Source organism: Micromys minutus (assembly GCF_963924665.1).
Source record: "Micromys minutus genome assembly, chromosome: 28".
NCBI lineage: Eukaryota > Metazoa > Chordata > Mammalia > Rodentia > Muridae > Micromys > Micromys minutus.
In genome coordinates, this window is record NC_137963.1 from 39,247,795 (window position 1) to 39,263,677 (window position 15,883).

At 49.7% G+C, this 15,883-nt stretch overlaps 2 protein-coding genes across 2 annotated transcripts; one reads left to right on the forward strand and one right to left on the reverse strand.

The window, feature by feature from the left end:
• Positions 1-16: 16 nt before the first annotated feature.
• On the forward strand, positions 17-11,196 carry GBA2 (glucosylceramidase beta 2). Its single transcript, XM_080940119.1, has 17 exons — positions 17-853; positions 4,407-4,498; positions 4,602-4,717; positions 6,974-7,192; positions 7,492-7,731; positions 7,954-8,056; positions 8,200-8,353; positions 8,436-8,561; positions 8,745-8,917; positions 9,120-9,224; positions 9,410-9,517; positions 9,612-9,763; positions 9,880-9,986; positions 10,083-10,225; positions 10,298-10,413; positions 10,496-10,687; positions 10,938-11,196. Exons 1-17 carry the CDS (start codon positions 522-524, stop codon positions 11,169-11,171), a joined length of 2,712 nt encoding a protein of 903 aa, XP_080796245.1. The 5' UTR covers positions 17-521; the 3' UTR covers positions 11,172-11,196.
• A 7-nt stretch (positions 11,197-11,203) lies between these two features.
• Positions 11,204-15,714, reverse strand: CREB3 (cAMP responsive element binding protein 3). Its single transcript, XM_080940121.1, has 9 exons — positions 15,427-15,714; positions 15,185-15,344; positions 15,038-15,108; positions 14,859-14,948; positions 12,962-13,068; positions 12,797-12,865; positions 12,151-12,235; positions 11,979-12,063; positions 11,204-11,892 (listed from the first exon to the last, which is right to left on the reverse strand). The coding sequence occupies exons 1-9, from the start codon at positions 15,571-15,573 to the stop codon at positions 11,570-11,572; spliced, it is 1,137 nt and encodes a 378-aa protein (XP_080796247.1). The 5' UTR covers positions 15,574-15,714; the 3' UTR covers positions 11,204-11,569.
• Positions 15,715-15,883: the final 169 nt, after the last annotated feature.

Below are 15,883 nucleotides of genomic sequence, written 5' to 3' on the forward strand. Positions count from 1 at the left end.
AGGTGCTTCCGGCCGGAAAGGGATCGGGTGGTCCCGGGGCTGCGGGTCACCTTCCCAGCGGTGGCACCGGAGCGCGGGCGGCGGGGATCCCGGCTGGACGTACCCGGTACCCAGCCCCGGAGACCCTGGAGCCGGGGCGGGGCCGAGGGTTGCCGTGCGCTCCCGGGCGGGTCCCAGGGGCGGTGCTTCGCGGGCAGGTACCGCGGCTCCGCCCCCGTCCGTGGCCCTCGGCTGGGCGAGCTAATCACCGCGACCCAATGACAACCAGGCCCAGCCCTTCCCGCCTTGGATCTAGAGACTGGACCCAAGGAGAGCCCGCAGCGACTTTATTGCTGTTGCCACTGCGGCTGCAGCCTGAGCTCTCTGACTTTGCCCAGATCCCAGCTTCCCACGCCTTTCCCCAGCATCGGGCCCTCCCGGACTGAACCTAACTGCTACTGACGCCGGCGTTTCGAAAGGTCGGGAGCGTGTCAGAGGGAACCGAGGCCACCGGGGTCGTGAGGACCCAGGATCTGGTGAACATGGTAACCTGCGTACCAGCCTCCGAACAGATCGGCTGCACCGAAAGAGATTCACAAGTTTATTGTGAAGATACTGGAGGCACTGAGGCTGTGCGGGTTACAGACTGCGACAGCCCCGAGGACAGTGGACCTCAGAATGAGCCAGGCTACTGCAATTCAGAGGACTCTGGACACCTGATGGCCTCTTACGAGGGTAAAGCTAAGGGCTACCAGGTGCCTCCTTTTGGCTGGCGGATCTGCTTGGCTCACGAGTTTGCAGAAAAGAGGAAACCTTTTCAGGCTAACAACGTCTCTCTTAGTAATTTGGTAAAGCATTTCGGTATGGGCTTGAGGTGAGTAGATTTCGTTGCCTAGAATGCCTTAACTCCTTTGTTCCCATTCAGACTTTCCTGCCTAAGTGGGAAAGGGTAGGCAAGCAGGTGGGCACCCGATTCCAGTCAAGGTTGCATATCCCCTGCATTCTTCAGCCCTGCAGAGTTTGAGAGTGGAGCTGAAGAACGTTTTTTTCCCATCCCTCTTTCCCTAGTATCTTGTCTTCTCGGCCGGAAAAAGAAAGCGTTTAGTCCTGAAGTCAGTCTTTCTTATAGGGTCCTCCCCCCTCACGCACTTCCTCTTTCCCAGGCTTCCCTTTGAGAATAGCTATGCTTTGTGACAATGTCAGAGAAGTCCAGTGTCTGTTGTGCTTGATACAGTGTTTTGTTTTTTGAGCAGGAGGTTCTCCAGTCTACACTACCCTCAGCAGCTGAGACACTCTGTGCACCTTATTTAAACGGACGCTTCTTCAGTCCCAGAATTCCTCTCTTTCTTCTTCAGTCCCAGAATTCCCCTCCTTCTATCCTCAAGCTCTGATTCTGGAATAGTTGAGTCTGGCTAATGTCAACCCTAAAGAGATGGTGAGAGGTTCACTGTGTTCTGTGACAGATGGCTTTGATACAAAAAAGCAAAATCGGAATTGGGCAAAGTCCTAGAGTGCCACCTACTTGGGAGGCTGAGACAGGAGGATAATTTGAGCCTTAGAGTTGAGGGCAAACTTAAGCACCCTCAAGTAACAAGTATGGGAGAGCTAGGGCTAAAGCTCAGTAGCAGAGAACATGCATTGTACCACGAACTACTTCCCACACCTCTAAGGATGACATTAGCCAGCAATGTTTTTCCTGGTCTTCCAGAGCCAGCCTCAGCTTTTCCTCCAGAGCAGGTACTATAGAAGCTTCTGGATTCCCCACTGAGTTCAAAGACTAGCGATGAAGATCCATTCCTATTAAAGGAACAGACTGATGTAAATACGGACAGAGAGCATCATTCTGAGTCACTACACACATAAACACAGTCCTGGGGAGGGAAGCATAAATGTTGCCAAACTCAGCCGGGAAAGCTTCTAAAGTAAGGAGCCCTCCTCTGGAACTGTGGTGGGCAGGCCACTTACCTAACCCTAGCCCTAGGCAATGAGGAGGGCCCTGTGCTGCCTGGACATTTGGCTCCTGTGGGTGGCCCATCTCAGAGAATCATCCCTCCAAGGTCTTTTAAGAAACTAGCTGTCTAGACCAGACAAAAGTAACTTAAGGAAGAGTTTATTTTGGCTCTCAGAGAACTAATGGTGGTGGTCACATGGTGTCACAGCCAGGAGCAGAGAGCAATGGGTGTGACAACCAGTCCAGGACTCTAGCCCAGGGAACGGTGTCATCCACAGTTAAGGTGCATCTTCCCATTTCAATCAGTCTACTGTAACCATTCCTCACAGGCTGGCCCAAAGGCTTATCTCTTTGGTGATTCTAGATCTGGCCAAGTGGTAAGAGAGAATTAACAACCATATTGTTCCAGCCAAACTCTTCAGTCCCAAAGCCCTTTGTGTCCACGTGGGATCTGACTACTGAGATGGGCGCCGTGGATCACATGTGATCAGGTCAGGAACAGGTATACATTCATCCAGGCCTCTTAGCCACTAAGTATGAGCTGAGTCACAGAGGCCCCAAGCTCTTGCTCAGCCCCTTGGACCTTGGCTTCCCATACGAGGCTAGGGTGGGAATGGGATGGCGTCCTACACTGAGGAGAAAGCAGAGGTGAGGATTCAGACTGATCATTTTTGAGCCGGAATTTTGGGGAAAAAAACAATATATCACAGATGACCAGAGTTGAACTGAGGGGCTCCCTGATGGGGTGCTGGCAGGGTAGTTGTTGGACTCTTAGCTTGAGCTCAGTTTTGATTGCCCTTCCTTTTGCCAGAGTCAGATCACTTAATATTTACTGCCAGAGAGTCCTTTGCTCTGCCTATTTTTGTGTCTTGTCATTCGTCTCTGATCCTCTCTGGCTTCCCACTGCTGTCCTACCTCCTCTAAATTGTCAGAGGGCCTTCAGCCTTGCTCCCACCCTGTCCTCCGGTTTCCTAGCCATTTGCCCGGCCCCCAGAATGTGCCACTCCTATTTGTTTTTAACAAATTTCTTCCCCTCCCCCAACTCCCAACCCAGTCTGTCTTTCACTTCGGTTTGTACATCCGTTCGTGTGTAAATTCATCAAATCTTGTGGGATGCAGGCTCTATACCTTGCTCTGTGCTTAGAGCTGTGGGTGACATTACTGGTCATTGTCCCTTAACCCAGGGAACTTAAAAATTTGTCATACTCACGAGAGGAACACTGACGTAACAAGGCAGCGTCTAATTAGGAACGGAGACTGTGTATGGCAATAGTCATATACCTGGCACAGAGGTTCCAGTTTATGACTTTCTTATCTGTTAGGCTATTTGATCTTTCCATGATTACACGAGGTAGCTCTGGCATAAGTTATCCCCATTTTGTAGACGAGGAAACAAAAACGAGGCTGTCATAATCTAATTACTTGTTTGGGTGTTGGACATAAAATGATTGGTTAAAGAGGAGAGTGGGCGTGGAAAGACTGGTGGGCAGGGCTCGACTAGTAACCCATTCTGAATGAGAATGGCTAAGGAATAAGATTAGAAAGCGGGCGAGGCTGATGTCCTGGCCTTGAAAATACAGACTCCTACTTCTGTGTGACATCCTGATCATTTTCCTATTGGCTGTAGAGCAGGGAGCAAGATCAGGAAAACACGGATTTTTAAGGATGCTTTACAATAGTAGATATTCTGACTTTGTTTTGTTGAGAAAGGTTCTCACTTTGATACCCAGGTTGTCCTGGAACTCATTACATAGCCCAGGTTAGCCTCAACCCCAAGTGTTGGTGTAACAGGTGTGAGCCATCATGACCAGTTAATTTATTGGGTATTTTGGAAGAACAAATCTGAAAACTGAAAATTAAATGAAGCAGGGATGAGTCTCAAGAGGAAATGGTCCAGGATAGATAAACACCAGTTATCTTCCGCTGAGATGGTTTCCCTTCTATCTGACATATTTTCCAATTTTTCACCTTTCATAATCATAAATGCAATTTTTTTAAAAAGAGGAAGTCCTTTTGGCAATTAGGGGATGTTTGTTTGGAGATTAGGGGATGTATGAAGGAGGATGTAGCTAGGGAAGACAACTGGCCCTTTCAACACAGACAAAAGCTCTGGGGTTTGGGCTAAAACATGGGTCGGGTAGTTAGAAGAATCACTTCTCTCTCACAGTGGAGAAATAAGGCATCCTACACTAGCACTTGGGCAACTGGGAAGATACAGGACCTTGAAATGGTGTAACTGGGAAGACAGCTTGGAAGATAATAGTGATGGTCCTCAGTTGTGTCTCACACAGTCTCACCAAGTAGCCCATGCTGGCCTCAAACTTGTAATCCCTCTGTCTCAGCTTTCAGGAATGTTCATGGAGCTGGGGACACTGAGTTGGAGATCACACTGAAGTGACAAGGGAAAGGACAGTGAGTCCAGCTTTTAAGAAACAGCCCACTCTCACCTCACACTCGCCTCACACTTGCTCCTCAGGTACTTGAAGTGGTGGTACCGGAAGACCCAGGTGGAAAAGAAGACCCCCTTCATTGACATGTTCAATTCTGTGCCCCTGCGACAGATCTACGGTGAGTCTCAGCTCAGCGCCCTTTTCAGAGAGGGTCCGAAGCTATGCTTCTGCAGAGCCAGGCAAAAAAGGCTTCTCCGCGAGCCATCCGATTCTCTTTCTAGGTTGTCCCTTGGGTGGCATTGGAGGAGGCACTATCACCCGGGGCTGGAGAGGCCAGTTCTGTCGATGGCAGCTTAACCCTGGCATGTACCAGCACCAGACAGTCATTGCAGACCAAGTAAGAAAGAGGGTGGGCAGGTGGAGGAGTGATTCTTGGCTAGCGTAGAAGGTGACAGTTCAATGAATGCTTTCAGGAGGCTATGTGCCCCATCCAGTCCTAAGATGAACACAGAACCCATGTTCCTTGAAAGAGTAAACAGCCGGGCTAAGTCTCGTGGTCATGTCTCCTGCCTCATCTTTTGAGCATCTAGCTCGGCCAGTACCCACCAAAGACTAGAAATTCCCGGATCATTTAAACTGGGAAGCAAATGTAAAAGGATCAGGAGTTCAAGGCTAGCCTGGGCTACTTAAGATAAAACAAAGGTGGTAGGCAGTGAGATGGCTCAATGGGTAAAGCCACACAGGTCTGACAACCTGCATTCTGTCCCTGGACCCACAGGATAGGAGGAGAGAACCAGGCCCTACAAATTATCTTTGATGCTTCATGCATAACTTCACTGTGGCATCTGCATGCTGAGCATTGGTGTGAGGTCAGAAAACAGCCTGTAGGAAGGGGTGGGTTCTCACCTACCATGTGGGCTTGGGTTGTTAGGCTTGGGGACAAGTGCCTTTACTTGCTTGAGGTATCTTGGCTGGCCCTCAATTATTTATTTTTTTTAAAGAACACTTGAAAAGACTGGAAGAGAAAAAAATAAAACCTAAAAAGTCATGGTGGAAAAAGGTGCCCAGCGCTGCGTCTCCTTACCTAGACTAACACTTTAGCCGAAGGTCAGTCCCCTGCTGCACATCTCTGATGGTCTGCCCAGGACTCTCTTTACCCCTTCTCTCTAGCCTTCCTCGCTTTTCTCAAGCTTCGGGTTTTTCATTTCTGTTTCTATATCATATCTAGGACTTAATTGACAGTATATGACCCATCCTTCACCATAGCTCTCAAACGACCTCCCCTTCTGAGTTAGGAAGTTCCTCTTTCCTGAGGGACACCTCCATCTTCCAGTTTGCCTCCAAAGGAGAGAAGACTGGCAGATCTCAGACCCATGATGACTGTTCTTCTCAGTTCAAGTTTAGTGGCTGTGCTCAAGATCCACCCTCCACCCAGGTCCATGCCTCAACCCTTCTGTAGTGCAAGCCATGTCTGGAAGCATGGGTCTGCCTGCGGTCATTATTGTAGTATATACTGTGTAAATACACTGTGTAGGCTTTGGGGATATTTATACTTAAAACAATACTACAAAGTACAGTTACCATTTTTTTACAGATGAGGAAACAGGATCCAGGGGGGCATTAGTAATCTGCTCAAAGCAACATGGCAGTCTTTTTTTTTTTTTTTAAGATTTGTTTATTCACTATATATATATAAATACACTGTAGCTGTTTTTAGACACACCAGAGGGCACCAGATCTCATTACAGATGGTTGTGAGCCACCATGTGGTTGCTGGGATTTGAACTCAGGACCTCTGGAAGAGCAGTCAGTTCTCTTAACCACTGAGCCATCTCTCCAGCCCAAGACTTGGTGGTCTTACCCATTTGTACTTTACCAAAAATATGAAAAATTATTTTATGGCTGGGCCCAACATTTGTAATCCCAGCACTGAGGCAGGAGAATCACAAGTTCAAGGCCAGCCTGAGTTACAGAACAAGACACTATCTCAAAAGACATAGGAGAAAGGGAAAGAAACCTTTTTATCAGTAAAAACACCAAGCATGGTTTGGAGTAACAGAAGAGTTTAAGCCTTCAGCACTCCTCCTCCTGAGAGCCTAAGGTTTTACTGGAGAAATAAGACTTGGGGAAAATGGAGACTGCCCCCGGGAGGTGGCATTCAGGAGACTGAAGGAACAGACAGTACCGCAGTCTTTGCTCGCATGGCAGCTCTGTGAGGTCCACCTCAGTAAGCTAGAAATGACCCCTGCCTTCAGTGAACCACGGTGACACAATTCACCAAATGTTAAAGAGGAACAGGGCATAATAGAGTGGCTTCCTGCTGGAGAGGAGGACGCGGTGTCTGACTGGATGGAGATGGGCAAGCACATGAAGAGGAAGTGAGGGATGCTCACAGGCTAGAGAATATGGCGTCACTAAAACACGCTAGCACAGAGGCAGAGAGAGTGAAAGTCTAAGGTATTGAGATCAGGCATAAAGGGAGGAGGACTAGGAACTGGCTGGAGGGGAAGAAGCGGGTGAAGCTGCTGGCTCACTGTGCTGGGAGGAAGGCTGGGAGACAACCTAAGCTGGTGGCGACAGGGTCTGGAAAGGAGTGCTTGGGGAAGGGGACCAAAAGCACTGTCTGCCCAGCCTGTCTGCTCTCTCCATCAAGTTTATAGTATGCTTGCGTCGAGACGGGCGGACTGTGTATCAGCAAGTTCTGTCCTTGGAGCTTCCGAGTGTCCTGCGCAGCTGGAACTGGGGCCTGTGTGGTTACTTTGCTTTTTACCACGCCCTCTATCCCCGAGCCTGGACAGTCTATCAGCTTCCTGGCCAGAATGTCACCCTCACCTGTCGCCAGATCACACCTATCTTGCCTCATGACTACCAGGTGAGGATTCCTCCTGTTTCCTCTGCTCCCCTCCCCTCCCCTCCCCTCCCCTCCCCAGACCCACTGCTGCTAACATGTTACAACCTATGAAAGGGAGAGGCTAGAGCGATCATCACACTGCTTCCCAGGCCATCCTACCCATCTAGACCTCCGGGTAGGCTCTTTTCCTGGGAATGGAGAAGATGCAGAGAACCTAGAAGGGAGTGTAGTGGGAATGTTTGAGGAGGTTCTCTGGCCAGTCCTGAGGAGTGGAGCCAAGCATGGGTACACTGAGCCTGAGTCGGGTCTCTTGTCCCCAGGACAGCAGTCTCCCTGTAGGCGTCTTTGTGTGGGATGTGGAGAATGAAGGAGATGAGACTCTGGATGTGTCCATCATGTTCTCCATGCGGAATGGCCTAGGAGGTGAAGACGATGCTGCCGGAGGTCTGTGGAATGAGCCCTTCCGTCTGCAGCAGGACGGGACGACCGTACAGGGGTTACTCCTGCACCATCCAACCCCTCCGAACCCCTACACCATGGCTGTGGCTGCACGGTGCACGGTAAGGGAAGTCCCCTATACCTCTCCCTGTGAGCCCCTGCCCTCACAGCCTGACCCAAACCTTCTTTACCCCTCATGGTCTCCATGTCATCAACTTCCAAGTCCCATCCTCATCACAGCCCTCAGCCTCTAGAACTTGGAGGTGGCCGTTTGTAAGGCGTAGACGAGCTACTCGGACTCCAGTGTGCCTGGACTTCCTTTACAGTCTTTGGCTTCTTAACAGGCAGATACTACTGTAACCTACACCACAGCCTTTGACCCTGACAGCACTGGGCAGCAGGTGTGGCAGGACCTACTTCAGGACGGACAGCTGGACTCCCCTGCTGGTGATGAGGGGCTGGACTGGGAGGTGTTGGGAAGAAAGGCTCTGTCTGTCTTAGGACCCGAAAATAGACCTTGTCTTCAAATTAAGAGTCCCTAGCTTTGGGGCTCAAGGTGGTGCCTGTGCTGACTCTTCTGTGTTCCTTAGGCCAAAGCACCCCAACACAAAAAGGAGAGGGTACCGCTGGGGCTGTGTGCATCTCTAGCAAGCTGCTACCACGAGGCCGGTGCTGCTTGGAGTTTTCGCTGGCTTGGGATATGCCTAGGATCGTGTTTGGAGCCAAAGGCCAAGTTCACTACAGGTAAATGCAGGGATCCAAAGGCACGGGGTGGGGGTGGGGGGAGCCTGGAGCTTCCATTCTTATGCCTTTCTTTCTATCCTAGGCGGTATACACGGTTCTTTGGTTCAGATGGTGATGTGGCGCCTGCCCTGAGCCACTATGCACTGTGTCAATATGCAGACTGGGAGAAGAGAATTTCAGCGTGGCAGAACCCAGTACTGGATGACAGGTGCCAGTAGCACCCTCGTGTAGTTTTCCCCAGGCACTTACTGCAAATAGGACTTGACCTATCTCCCCAGCAGTCAGTAGGGCAGTGCTGGCATTCACACAGTGCCCCTACACCGTTCAGCTCTAGAATCCCTTCTATCTTGGGAGGCTCATAAAGATCTAGTCCTTCCTTTTGGCTTCCCAGATCCTTGCCTGCCTGGTACAAATCTGCACTGTTCAATGAGTTGTACTTCCTGGCTGATGGAGGCACAGTATGGCTGGAAGTTCCTGAAGACTCCCTACCCGAGGAGCTGGGAGGGAGTATGTGTCAGCTTCGCCCTACTCTGCAGGACTATGGGCGATTTGGCTATCTTGAAGGTACAGTGCTGGTGGACAGGCGTGGGCCAGGCTTGCTAGTGTCCTCCGTAATGTAGGATGGCAGACTTTGCCTAGCCTGAGATACCAACAGGATAAGGATGACTTGGAAATACGGGAAGATGGCTGTGCCCTACTTGCAACTTTTGAAAAACTACTGGTGGAAGCTGGGATTCTGGCAACAGTGTCTCTCTCGTCCCTCCAGGCCAGGAGTACCGCATGTACAACACATACGACGTCCACTTTTATGCCTCTTTTGCCCTCGTCATGCTGTGGCCCAAACTTGAGCTCAGTCTTCAGTATGATATGGGTAACTTCTCGTAGTTTCCTCTTCCCTTGAACCTTTACTGTCTCTGATACTCTGTCCTCCCCTTCCTCCTGAGCAAGCCTGCATTTTGCTTGTTAGTTCTCTGGGGTCACACACAGCACCGTGCCCCACCCCAAGCCTGCCCATGCCCTGCTTTCCCTCATGCACTTGTGTCTCTGCTTCCCCAGCTCTGGCAACGTTCAAGGAGGACCTGACGCGGCGACGGTACCTGATGAGTGGGGTGGTTGCGCCTGTGAAGAGGAGGAACGTCATCCCTCATGATATTGGGGATCCAGGTAAGGCTCCACTCCCCAAGATCAAACTGTCAGTTTCTATACCCTCTAACCTGTCCACCGATGCAGATAAACCAGGTCCCCTCCCCTCCGACAGATGATGAGCCATGGCTCCGGGTCAACGCGTATCTGATTCATGATACTGCCGACTGGAAGGACCTGAACCTGAAGTTTGTGCTGCAAGTTTATCGGGACTATTACCTGACAGGTGACCAAGGCTTCCTGAAGGACATGTGGCCTGTGTGTCTGGTAAGGACTGAGAATGGTGCCCAGTGTACCAGGGCCGTGGCTGGAGTCTTGGGAGAACCCAGATGGCTAGTATCTTTCTTAGAACCTAGGTCTTCCATGTCTTGATCCCGCTCTAGGCTGTGATGGAGTCTGAAATGAAGTTTGATAAGGACCAAGATGGGCTCATTGAGAATGGAGGCTACGCAGACCAGACCTATGACGGATGGGTCACCACAGGCCCCAGGTCTGGGGGTTGGGGTTTGCAGGTCTGAGGTGGGGACCCAGCACATTGGGAGGGACTGGAGCTGCCAGTGTCACTGTAGCTGCTATCCCTCACCAGTGCTTACTGCGGAGGGCTGTGGCTGGCAGCTGTGGCTGTGATGGTTCAGATGGCTGCTCTGTGTGGGGCCCAGGATGTCCAGGATAAGTTTTCTTCCATCCTCTGCCGAGGCCGGGAAGCTTATGAGAGACTGCTCTGGAATGGTGAGTAAAAGCCACCGGGGGCATCTTAAGCCCAACCGTAGGATACAAGCGACTCTCCCTTCTCTATTCCAGGACGCTATTACAACTACGATAGCGGCTCCCAGCCTCAGTCCCGCAGCGTCATGTCTGACCAGTGTGCTGGGCAGTGGTTCCTGAGGGCCTGTGGCCTGGGAGAAGGAGACACTGAAGTGAGAGACTAGAACAGCCAGAAGTGTGGGCTTCCCTGGAGGTGGGAAACAAGTCTGAGACTCTGCCTTTGCTCCCCCCCAGGTATTCCCTACCCTGCATGTGGTCCGCGCTCTCCAAACCATCTTTGAGCTCAACGTCCAAGCCTTTGCAGGAGGAGCCATGGGGGCCGTGAATGGGATGCAGCCGCATGGTGTCCCTGATAGATCCAGTGTACAGTCTGATGAAGTTTGGGTGGGTGTGGTCTATGGGCTGGCAGCCACCATGATCCAAGAGGTAATGTATTCTCTTCCCATCCCTTCACCATTTGTACTTTAGTCCAGAAAACCTCCTCAGCATTGCATTTATTCCAAGAACACCCTTATGCCTTCTTCTCTGTTCAGAGAGCCCCTTTCCCGGATTTGAGTTCCACCTTCGGCCTTTAAGTTCTTGCCTTAAGGGCAAACGGCCTACTGTCTTATCTGCTCAGCTAAGGTAATTGTGCCAGGAGCCAGTTATTATGTGTGGCTTCTGCCTCTCCCCACAGGGCCTGACTTCAGAAGGGTTCCGGACGGCTGAAGGCTGCTACCGCACTGTATGGGAGCGCTTGGGCCTGGCTTTCCAGACCCCAGAGGCGTACTGCCAGCATCGGGTGTTCCGCTCCCTGGCCTACATGCGGCCACTGAGCATCTGGGCCATGCAGCTGGCCCTGCAACAGCAGCAGCATAAAAAGACCAGCAGGCCAGCAGTCACACAAGGCACAGGACTAAGCTCAACCTGAATGTGGACCACAGAGATCCCCCTGAGCTGTGGGGGCCCAGCCTCCACACTGGGCTTCCCTCCTTCCTCCCACAAGTCCTGCAGCCCTGAGCCAATAGGACAATCGTGCCCCTTCTCTTCCTACCCAACTGTGCCAGTAAAAAGGGGCTGAGGAACCACTTATTTATTTCTTACCCTACCGTTCCTTCCATGGATGAAGTATTTAAGGCTAGAAAATTTCTCCAAATCTATTCATGGGACAATAGATACACATTAAAATACTCATAAAACTAGTTAGTGTGGTGTGTGAGTTGTTGGATACCCTAACGGGGCACACGAGCAAAGGCCAGCTCTCCCTACTCCTTTCTACCTGAATACAGACAGGCGCCCTCAGGCTGAGGACTCCTCATATCCTCATACCTAACCTGAATACCTGCCCTGCAAGATGACAGAAGGGCTGTGGGTAGGTAGCCATCCCCCACTCTCTGAAAGATTTGCTTGCAGGAGAAGGTTGGAGCCTGAGAAGGGCATCTCTGAAGAAAGATCAAGGACTGGCCCATGCAGGAGCTGCTCTGCCTGAGGCACGTGGTACAGTAGGCAGGAAAAGTTGCCGGAGGCCGAGAACGTATGTTCTGAGCTATCCAGCTGGTCTGTGCTGCCCATCGGCAGCTCCGCCTGTAGTGCAGACAGCTGTGACTGATGCTGGTCCTCGCTGGGGAGGGCACGAAGCTTGCGGTGCAGCACTGAAGAGACAAAGACTGGTCAGGAGACAACACAGAAGAGGTCCTCTACCACAGCCCTCGCCTGAAGGTGGCCTGAAGCCTCTTACCAACATACTCAGCTGGCACATTCCCCTTCGCATCAGAGGAGTACATAGCAGGTACCAGAAGAAGGCAGAAAGAAAATAGCAGGACCTAGAACACAGGGAAAGGGAGATGAAGGGCTCTGGGTCACACACCCTGTCCCTGCCAAAGAAAGGATCTATTGCCCACCCTTCTCACCAGAACACAAGTGCTGCCGCTGCTGGTTTTGTTTGCTATCTCAGTCACCATGGCCTGAAGTTTCCTCAGTTGATCTAGCAGAGACCTAAGAGAGGAAACAGTAGTGGGCATGCTCCGGCCTAGCATCCAAGTCACAATGAAACCCTCCTGTTTAAGCCACCCTCTCCACTGATACTGTGGATCCAGTATCAACTAACTTCCTTGCCATTTTTTTCACTATATGACTTTATTGTGCACAAATGCCTGTGATTCCTTAAGAAATAAATAAAATTTCTCAAAAAAAAAAAAAAAACAAAAAACCCTGCCTTGACTTAAACAAACACCTTCGAGACAAATTCTCTAATACCTGCTCAACTATGCTTGTAATTCTCACAGTACTGTGTTCTCTACCTTCTGGGCCAACACCCCAGAGCTACACGGATCCAGCTAAGCACAGAAATTCTCTCCTCCCGGCCCCATCCCCGCAACTGCAACTGCTCTGCATTCAGTCTTTTCTTACTTCTTTATCTTGGTACTTAACTACTTGTAAGTTTATTCTCCATCACTCTGATGTCTGCATTTAAGGGCTATCCAGTTAGAAGTCGCGAGGAACAGAAGAAAGAGTGAGAAAACATTAAAAAGTGAGTGACTTCAAATGGCTGCTTACAGATTTTGTTCCTCTAGATGCTGCACCTTGTTCTGTAGCTCCTGATTCTGGGCTGTGTATTTCAAGACCCTAGAGGACGATATGGGTACAAGGACACGTGGATATAAAATCTGTGTCCTCCCTTCAAAACCTTAAGGTTTCTAGCTTTCCCAGGTCCGTTCCTACCTGCTCTCCAGCCCCACGACATACACCTTCTTCTTCTTGCGGCTTTCTTGAGCTGCTCTCTTGTTACGAATCTTCCTCCGTACTCGCTTTAGAACTTGTTCCTCCACCTAAGAGAAGACGGAGAAAAGGTGGCCCATGGTATATTATTATATTATTATTAATATACATATTACATAGGTGTGTTGGAAGGCAGCTAACCCTCCCAATCAAATATTCTCCACAGCTTCTCTGTCCATAGGCATTCACCTTCTGTGTGAGTATCTCCACAGAACAGGTGTCCCAACACTTAAAAGCCAGACTTTTTTATTATTATTTTTATGTGTATGGGTGTTTTGCCTGTATGTCTGTATAATGTATATGTATAATGTGTATGCCTGGTGCCCGCATAGGCTAGAAGAGGGTGTCAGATCTGGGACTGAAGTTACAGACCATTGTTAGCTGCCACGTGGGTGCCTGGACTCAAACTCATGCCCCATGAAAAAGCAGAAAGTGCTCTAAACCACTGAGCCATCTTTACAGCCTCTAATTAATTTTTAAAAATTCCTCTTGAGCTAGGTGTGGTTATACATGCCTGTAATATCAGTACTTGGGGGGTAGAGGAAAGAGGTCAGGATTTCAAGACCATCCTTGGCTAGGGTAGTTTTGAGGACAGACCATGAGCTACAGAAGACCATGTCTCAAAATTAAAAACAACAGTGACCATCCTTATCCTAAATCAACATCAATCTTCTTATAATTTCCATCCATTGGATTTTCTTAGACTCTCTAGAATAATATAGAATATATCTTTATCTTAAGGTACTTTAAACCTTTTTTTTTTCAAAAGTTACAACTGAATAAAGTTAACTCTTATATTCTCTGATAATAATGCCTGTCAAGCTTGGACAGTAGCCAGGAGTGACATCATACACTTGTAATCTAGTCCTAGGGAGCCAGAAGCAGGAGACTCAGGAATTCAAAGGCATTCTTTACCTACTACACAGTTTGAGGCCAGCCCAGCCCAGCAGTAGAGCACTTGATGAGTATTCATAACTCCCAGTGGATAGGGGAGTTATGTATGGTATGTTCTGGTTAGTGTAAAGGAAGACAAGACAGTTACTGTCCTGGGGCAGAGCCTCTACTGGTAATTTCCAAATTCTGTTTTCTGTCCTACTAACTAATACATTGCTCATTCACCTTGCAATGATAGTAGAGGGATAGGAGACGGTTTCTCATGTAGCTGAGAAGCTAAGTCTGACCTTTATTTAACTCCTGATCCACCTGCCCCCAAATAAGTAAATATCTGCGTAACAAAAGTAAGACAATATTAAAACATTCAACATAAAACTAGATGTCTGTAATCCCAGCATTCAGAGTGCTAGGGTTATAGAAGTGTAAGACATAGCGCCCAGCTTTGATGACTGTTGCCATTTGGCTGATTTGGACTCTCAAGCATTTCTGTCACTGAACAAGAAGCAAGGTCCCATGACAACAACTAAACCTGTCAATGCCCTTCATCAAAGTCATTTTCAAAGGCTCCATACTAAAGTTACTTGACATTTAAAAAATTATCGTTTGTACGCGGCTCTGTGCTTGTTTGGACAGGAGAGAACTTGTAGAAGTTGGTTTTCTCCATCATGTGGGTCCTGGGGCCTATGCAAGGACCTTTTCCTACTAAGCCATTCACTGATAATTTTGAAAGGAACACCAAAATGTATGTAAGACCACAAGATCAGGATCTATCTACCCTGGTATCTAGCCTACTATCTGTCCAAGGTTCCCATTCCCACAAATCAGCTTCCATTCTGACCTCAGTCCTTTTGCAAGTGATTTCTATGAAATAAACTGAATTTGCCTACTCAGGTTACACAATCCCTCCCCTCCCCACCAGCTTTTGCTCTACCAAGAGGAGCCTTACCTTAGTGAGAGGAAGTGTTGAGGGCAGAGTGAGCCCCTCCTTCTCCAAAAGCCTTTTCTCTTCCTCAGTCAGTATCAGCCTAGAAATTTCCTAAGGTTGGAGGAAACGGATGTCAGAGCAGTATGGGGGATTCTTGGCCGCTGAAAAACGAGGTAATCCTGAAAAATCAAGTCCAGTACCTGCTCTGCTGCTGTTTCCTCCACACGCAATGAAGTCACGCAGAACGCCTCCTTTTCAAAGCTCCCAGTATCTGCACAAGTGAAAGGAGGAGTAGCTAGCCCAGTGAGCTCTCTCTCCTCCCCCATAACTTAACATTTCACACTCACCTAGATCTATGGAGACGTGCTCAGGCGGAAGGGAGTAGTTGTGATCATGGAGAATAGAAGAAGAGCTGGAAGAACTGAGAACATCTCGCGGTGCCGAGGGACTGAGCAGAGAGCTCAGTAAATCCTCTACCTCCCAGTCGCTCAGTTCTTGCACGGAGTTCTGACAAATTCAAAGGCCTTGATTTATCTCCGTACTTGGGGTCTCGCGGACATCGCCAGCTAACCCCATTCAGAATACCCACCTCGGAAGGCGACAGCTCCAAGTCCTGGGGAGCCTCCACGTCCGGTTCAGTCCCAGCCCACAAATCCTCATTTTCCTCTAGCAGGAAGCTCAGCAGGTCCTGATCACCAGGATCCAAAGGTAGCAGGTCCTGACTATCAAGATCCATTTGGAATATCTATGGATAGAAATCCCTCCCCGAACCTTAGGCACGACCCCTCAGACCGTCAAATAGGCTCGACTTAACCTTAGTCACTCCCGGACGAGGGCCCAGCTGTCACCCTATACCACACCCGCCTCTCAGCTTCTATTATCCTCAGCTTCCAACACAACGGAAGTGATGCACATAGCCCCGCGGAATCCTGGGACTTGGAGTTCTCTCCAACTCGGAAGTGGCTCGCGTATTGAGCCACGTCCCGGGGGCTATGCAAATTATGGGGACGTCCCTTCAGCTTCCCACACCCCAGGGCGGGGATTCT

Bases quoted from the DNA above. Each gene is read 5' to 3' on its own strand.
- GBA2 (XM_080940119.1), top strand. From the start codon at position 522: ATGGTAACCTGCGTACCAGCCTCCGAACAGATCGGCTGCACCGAAAGA. The intron at 854-4,406 runs GTGAGTAGATTT...CTTGCTCCTCAG, and splicing joins CATTTCGGTATGGGCTTGAG to GTACTTGAAGTGGTGGTACC. The intron at 8,562-8,744 runs GTGCCAGTAGCA...TTGGCTTCCCAG, and splicing joins AACCCAGTACTGGATGACAG to ATCCTTGCCTGCCTGGTACA.
- CREB3 (XM_080940121.1), bottom strand. From the start codon at position 15,573: ATGGATCTTGATAGTCAGGACCTGCTACCTTTGGATCCTGGTGATCAG. The intron at 15,345-15,426 runs GTGGGTATTCTG...TGAATTTGTCAG, and splicing joins TGGAGCTGTCGCCTTCCGAG to AACTCCGTGCAAGAACTGAG. The intron at 14,949-15,037 runs GTACTGGACTTG...CTCCAACCTTAG, and splicing joins AGGAAACAGCAGCAGAGCAG to GAAATTTCTAGGCTGATACT.